Source organism: Juglans regia, chromosome 10 (assembly GCF_001411555.2).
Source record: "Juglans regia cultivar Chandler chromosome 10, Walnut 2.0, whole genome shotgun sequence".
Lineage (NCBI taxonomy): Eukaryota > Viridiplantae > Streptophyta > Magnoliopsida > Fagales > Juglandaceae > Juglans > Juglans regia.
Window position 1 is genome coordinate 31,357,505 of NC_049910.1, and position 7,587 is coordinate 31,365,091.

The 7,587-nt window shown below is 35.2% G+C and overlaps 1 protein-coding gene across 1 annotated transcript; it reads left to right on the forward strand.

Moving 5' to 3' along the window:
• Nucleotides 1–1,006: 1,006 nt before the first annotated feature.
• Nucleotides 1,007–5,131, forward strand: LOC109008184 (transcription factor bHLH68-like). Its single transcript, XM_018988195.2, has 9 exons — nt 1,007–1,428; nt 1,705–2,053; nt 2,490–2,564; nt 2,932–2,997; nt 3,746–3,811; nt 3,987–4,043; nt 4,213–4,260; nt 4,455–4,502; nt 4,685–5,131. Exons 1-9 carry the CDS (start codon nt 1,202–1,204, stop codon nt 4,817–4,819), a joined length of 1,071 nt encoding a protein of 356 aa, XP_018843740.1. The 5' UTR covers nt 1,007–1,201; the 3' UTR covers nt 4,820–5,131.
• The last annotated feature ends 2,456 nt before the right edge of the window (nt 5,132–7,587 follow it).

A 7,587-nucleotide genomic window follows, 5' to 3' on the forward strand; every position in this document is an offset into this window, starting at 1 on the left:
CTCACTCTTCTATTGAAGCAGAATATCGAGCTATGGTCGTTACCACCTGCGAGCTCACAAGGTTGAAACAGTTTCTAACTGATCTTGGCATCTCTCATCCCGAGCCTTTCACACTTCATTGCGACAATCAATTTGCACTTTACATTGCACACAATCCTGTGTTTTATGACTGTACCAAACACATTGAGATTGATTGCCACATTATTCGTGATAAAATTCGCTTGGGCCTCCTCAAAACTATTCACACTTCTTCAAATGAGCAAGTCGCTGATATCTTCACCAAAGCTTTAAGACAAAAACGTTTTCATAATTTCTCGCGCAAGTTAGGCATTACAGATCTACATGCGCCAACTTGAGAGGAAGTATTGACAGATATCACAAAATCAGTCTACTTATCTTAATCTTAGCTTGCACAAAATCAGGAATCACCTCAATTTTAGGAATTAGTCTAGTTACCTTATGTACAACTTTCTATACTTAGTCTCTTGGTCATCTATTTATTTGTAAAGTTGAATACAAATCAATATGAAGTTTTGAGCAAACACGTCTCCCTCTTGTTTCTTAACAATTTTATAGAGATATAATACTGATCTATGATGAAACCAGCTTTGATGTGCTCACCCTACATATAATATAAATGCTCTATCGTTCAATGTCAATTACTTATATAATCGTTTTGAGTGTATGACTCAAAAAAGAAAAAAAGAATGCATTAATTAAGTAAATCAAAATATATAACATGCATGGATTGGTTAAGTTACAAATTGCTTTGTCTTTGTACATGTTTTCAGCTATATATGTTGCATAAATGATATAAAGGAAAATTTGTACACTCACAGTCACTTTAGTAAGACCCATAATTTTGTTTCGTAATTAATGGGAATTGCTAACATCTTTTCTGTCCCACTTTGGGATAAAGCAAAAGCAGGGAAAAAGCAAGAAAGAAAAGAAAAACTTAGAATTAATAAAGGAGGAAAGAAAAAGGCAAAGCAATAAACAAACAAGGAAAAGAAAGGTAGCAGAGACAAAAGGTTCTCAAACTCCATTATTATTCAAACACTCTCTTGCACAGGACTTGGGTTTCCTCGATCTACTTAATCCGGATTAAGTAAGAGGGCCTCTCAAAGCTTCTACGAAGACTTGTTTGGGAGCTTCAAATAAGAAGAAAAAGGAAAGAGAAAGGGTAATTTTCTCAGAAGGCATGAATAGAGGTGTTTTGCAGAGCTCCCCGGTGCAACAAATGATGGCCGGAAACCCTTATAACTGGTGGAATATCAATGGCATGCTCCCACCGACACAGCCATCTTCTCCTTTCTTGCCTACTCCTGCAAATTGTTTACCTCAATATGCACCCACTTCTTCTTCACTTCCCATTCATTCTTGGCATGATAGCCAGGAGCTTCCAGAGTCTTGGAGCCAACTACTCTTGTAATCGTCTCATAACTGTCTCTCTTATCATACGTACATCCATGGCTGAATGATTAAATATCTTGTAATTTACCTCTTTCTCTGTGCATAATATGCGCATCGATCATGAATCATCCTCCTATTTCTGTTAAACTTTTAAACTTAAACGAATTATGGTACATGGGTTTGATTTTGTTCTCTCTCTCTCTCTCTCTCTCTCTCTTCAACATAATATGGAATATGATTAATTTAATTAATTAGTTGGGATCGTGATGCATGTCATGGTTTTTCTTTTAGGGGGGGATTAGTTGGTGAAGAAGATAAGATAATTAGCATGAGCCAGTTTCAACCTAAGAGGTTAATGGAGAATTGGGAGGACCCAGTTCTATGTCAAGCTTCAAAGGCTTCTGCTGTGAATGTTAAGAAAGAACATCCCGCAAGCAGCTATATGTATGGAAATGGAACTCATGAGGAGTTTGAAGAAGCAAAACCTAACTGGTCTCAAGTAATGCCTGCAGCTTCATCTCCAAAGTCTTCATGTCTGACAAGTTTGATCAGCAGTAAAAATATGTTGGATTTTTCTAGCAATTACAACAGATCGAAAGATGGGAGGCAGCTCCCACCACCCGATCGATCTTCTGATCAGGTAAGAGAAGAGATAGAGACTGAGATGATGATCAGTCTTTCAATTTTTGAATTTTTTTTTTTCTAGGGTAGATCGACAACATTTGTGAAACGATGGTCGTTAAAATATTCTTGATTAATCATGTTCTTTTGGAGATTCCTTAAACTTTCATATAGGCCATTCATTTATATTATTTTTTTTATTTGAATAAATTATCCACAGAACAGTGCAAATATTGACAATTGGTTTAGCTCCCCCACCCACCTGCAAATTAATTCTTTTCCTACAGAATTTCTTACATTTTTTTTTTTTTTTTTTTTGTGTGTGAAAGTTTTTGCATCTTTATTTTTAAATTAATTTCCTGCCCTAATCCTCCAAATGATTTACTAGCTATATATATATATATGTTCACCATTGCAAACCATGCAATGAGGTTTCTTTCTTCTTTCCTTTAAAGGGTAACAGCAATGCAACTGGTGGGGCACTCAAGAAAGCTAGGATTCAACCTTCTTCAACCCAAACTACCTTCAAGGTAATGTATACATGAACTCAAAATACCAACACCCAACCCCCTCCCTCCCCCGGTCCCTGATGATCTGATCTCTCTATCTCTCTCCCCAACACCAGCCAACACATGATACAACCCCACATGAGAGCCACACCATACCCAACACATGCATACACAACAAGCACACACAAACATCTGTGGGTGGCGACTGATGATCATGTTGTTGTCTTTCTTCACTGTCACTTTTCAATAGTGACGATTCTGTATATATCTGTTTCTCTCCAACTTATCCATCAAAAGGAAAAATCAATCTTTCAACTAAATAAATAAATCGCAGCCATGCCTCATGCGCGCATCTTGATCTCTTCTGTCTTATATATTTTATGATCAGGTGAGGAAGGAGAAATTAGGTGACAGAATAACAGCTCTCCACCAGCTGGTATCTCCATTCGGAAAGGTAAGCCCTAAACTAGCTAAATAATTAAGATGCCTCAAAGAAATTTGGCAAACAAAGAAAAATTTATGGAACAATTCACGATCTTCACGGCCGGGGAAGTCCATAAAGACTAATTATAAAGAGACATTCTTTCGGTATAGGAGACTGCTACAGCCACCGAGAGTGGCGACCCAACGTGTAATGTTTTTCAAAAAAATTTTAAATTCCCTCAAACATTTAAAAAAAAAAAATACAAACTTATTAAAAAAACACTTGTTTAACCATTAAATAAATAATAATAATAAAAAAACAAATCGGTAGCTCTTATCTGTGTGTATCCTCGGTGAATATTACAGCATTTTCCTTCCGTATATTATCTAATTCCTTTCTCCATCTTTTTCTCAAATCACTAGACTAGGGTTTTCTCTTTATTTCTTTCTGGGTAAGTGGATTGTTTAAAACTTAACATCAAAATATATGTTTTTGGATGTTTAATGAATGAGAACAGTTATAAATATAAAAAGATTATATAAAGTAAATTTATAAATTGATAATGTAATTTTATAAAATTTGTTAATTAAATTTATTTTATAATAAAAATAATTTTACTATTTAACATATCACATCAAATAATATTAATTTATAAATTTATTTTTATATAATTATTTTACGTGAACAATATTATTATATTGTCTATAAAAAAAAAAAAAGACATGAAAATATGACTTTGGACTGTTGTGATGTGCTCTACTTTTTTCACCTTTTGCAGACTGACACAGCCTCTGTGTTGTTAGAAGCTCTTGGGTACATCAGATTCCTTCAGAGTCAAATTGAGGTGATGTTTCTTCTTCATCATTTATCATTTGTTTTTTGTAGACAACCACGAGCAGTGATGGGAAACTGCAAAAGTTTCATTTCTCAATGTTCTTAATTCCCATATTCTTTAGTACTTATCGATCAAGTTCTTAAAGATTCGCTTTGTTTAATTTCCTCACCTGGCCTGGATGCAGGCCCTCAGCTTACCTTACTTTGGTAGTGGATCAGGAAACATGAGGCAGCAACATTCTGTAAGATACTACTACATGAACCATAATTTTTCACTTCCCAATAGAAGAACTCTCTCTCTCTCTCTCTCTTTCTCTCTCCAGCATGTGCACGAGTGTTTTTATGGTATTGGTCAACAATGGGACACGATTAATTAATGATTGTTATTTTCTTTTGCAATAATCTTGTTAGGTTCAAGGAGATCAGATGAATTGTATATTTCCTGAAGATCCTGGTCAAGTATGCTTTATTGGATCCATTTCCTTCTTAAAGGGGTGTTAGACTGTTGGGAACTTGGATTTGGAAAATTAAGCTAATACTTTACTTTGTTTGCTAAACTAGAAAACCAAGTGCTTTAAAGTGTAAAGTTTCACCAACCACTTAAAATTGATAATGCTAATGCTTTTGAAATGGTTTTTCCCCTTCTTGACTAGCTGCTGAATAACAACTATATCAAGAGGAAAGAGGCACCTGAGCTACAGGTAGTTCTTGACTATATAGAAATATAATTCTTTCTTCTTAAAAATAAGATATTCTGTGTTCTTCATTTCAACATAAAGCTTTTTTTCTTATCTTTCTGCATGGTCCTAATAAATGAAATGAAATTAATTTGCATTACTTTTTTTTTTGCTGTTTCTTTCTTGTTTTCATTTGAAATCGTTAGGATCTTCATAAAGAGCCAAAGAAAGATCTAAGAAGTAGAGGGTTGTGTCTGATTCCAGTGTCATGTATGTTGCAAGTTGGGAGTGACAATGGAGCAGATTATTGGGCTCCTGCTCTCGGCGGGGGCTTCCAGTAGATCATCATCATGGATTTTCAAGTTAATTTGCAGCACACAAAGATCACTACTTCATAGAAACGATATAACATCATTAGCAGTCACTCTGCTAAAATCCAAGGCTGATTGCTCATGATGCTATACAATCTTTGACTCTATACAAATGTGCTGTAAATTATGTGGTTAGGATTTGTAAGTCCTTAATCAATTTCATTATGCCAATCACTCTTTATATATATATATATATATATTCCTCCTAAAGCTGCTGCTGCTGCTACATTAATGGTTTCCTTTGTATATGCAGTGTTAGTAGTATGAGTCCAATGATCATTCTGTTAAATTCACAAGATATGATAATTTCTTCCCAGAAATCAAAGCATTTGTCTAACAAAATTGAGAGTTAATACCTCCAATAACTTATGATAGATTTTTCATAGAGCTTTAGGGTTCCTACAAAAGAGGAAGTTTTTTCAGCTATGGAGAGAACTATTCTCTACCCATCTTTTCTGATTTTTGGTTCTTGCCCTAAGAGAGAGAAGAGGAAGAGCAAAAAATCCTAAATAGAACTCAATGAGCTAGTTCTATTTTAAAGTGGGGTGAAAGTAGGGACCTCCATATGTGTCTATTAAAATGGTTCATCTCATTATGGGCTCAGTGACTAAATCTTAATGCTAGTCCATTATTTTTAAAAATAAATACAACAATCTCCCACTTGGACAACATTGCATTTAATCATAATATAAACACAAACAAGCATCCCAAAATCAAAGGCCTTGTTCAAACCTTCAAGTACAAGTTAGTGAACAATACATCGACAGGGCATACAACACATGACCAATACTTGCAATCACATAATTCAGGCCGATGAGATGCAAGTGTAATATGGAAATAATCAAAAGAGTGACAAACACCTATTTCCACAAGAAGCCCTAGAGACAAAACTGAATGTCTTTAAAGTAATAAGCCTTGTCCAAAATGCATGTGCAACACCTAGTCTAGTGACTATATTGACAGGATATATGACACAAAACTTATACTTACAACCGCACGACTCAAGCATAGACTAAAACAGATTGTCTCTTATAGGTAATACGCCTTGTCCATAATGACTGTGACTCAGGCACGAGACTAATCAATATGTCTCAATATATAAAGTACACCCTATCTAAAATGCGCGCGACTCAGGCATGAGACTAAACATAATGTCTCATTAAATAAAAAATCGCCTTGTCCAAAATGCACATGACCCAGGCGTGAGACTAGTCAATATGTCTCAATACATAAAGTATGCCCTTTCCAAAATGCACGTGACTCAGGCATTCATTGACATTACTATATTTAAAACAAAATATGAGCATAAACAATATAGTCAAACAATCAATGATCACAGAACTCCCATTAACTAAATGCAACAGAAGATTTTAACAATCACAAATGAGTCACATGCTCTTGAAATAGCTTTGGAGCTAAACCTTTAGTTAGTGGGTTAGCTAACATATGCTCTGTGGAAATATGTTCAATACAAATATAAGACTCGGTTATTTTCTCTCTAACAAACAAATACTTAATATCAATATGATTGGAGCGAGAATAGCTCCTAGTGTTTCAAGAGAAAGCGACTGCTGCAGAGTTATCACAAAATATCTTCAACGGCCTCGAAATGGTGTTCACAACACCTAGCCCCAAGATAAAGTTTTGCAACCATATAGCCTAACATGTGGCCTCATAACAAACTACATACTATGTCTCCATTGTAGAGGAAGCTGTAAGTGTCTGTTTGACACTTTTCCAAGAAACAGCTCCTTTTGCCATCATAAAAGTATAACCAGAAGTGAATCTTCTATCATTTGAACAACTCGTAAAATTGGCATCAGAATATCCAACTACATCAAGAATGTCAGATTTCTGATATGTAAGTGCTAGATCTTTAGAGCCTTACAAATACCTAAATATTTTTTTTGTAGCTTTCCAATGAGCCAAACCAGGATTAGTCAAGTATCTCCCAAGTACACCAACAACATAAGCAATATCAGGTCGTGTACATACTTGACCATACATCAAACTACCCACAACCGACAAATAGGGAATCGTTTGCATATGGGCCCTCTCACTATCATCTTGAGGGCATTGAGACTTAGAAAATATCACCTTTTACAATAGGTGTTTGTCCAGGAGAACAATAATGCATATTAAACCTATTTAAAACTCAATCGATGTAGGTTTTCCGAGACAATCCAAGAACACCTCTAGATCTCTCATGAAAAATCTGGATTCCCAAAATATAAGAGGTCTCACCAATATCTTTCATATCAAAATCATATGATAACATGCATTTTGTCTCAAACATAAGTTCAATGTCACTTGCAACGAGTAATATATCATCAAAATGAAGAACAAGAAATATATACTTACTCCCATTGACTCTCAAATATATGTATTGATCAACAAGATTCTCCTTAAAATTGCAAGAGGTAACAATCTCATCAAACTTTAGATGCCATTGTCTCGATGGCTGCTTAAGCCCATAAATGGACTTGTTAAGTTTACACACCATGTGTTCCTTTCCTCCCACTTAATTGGAACCATCTGGTTGCATCATGTACACATCCTCAAATAGATGTCCATTAAGAAAAGCTGTCTTGACATCTATTTGATGCAGCTCGAGATCAAAATGAGCCACCACCAATGCCATAATAATTTGAAAAGAATCATTTGTAGAAGCAGGCGAGAAAGTGTCCTTATAATCAATGTCTTGTCTTTGGTTAAAACCCTTAGCAACAAGCTTAGCT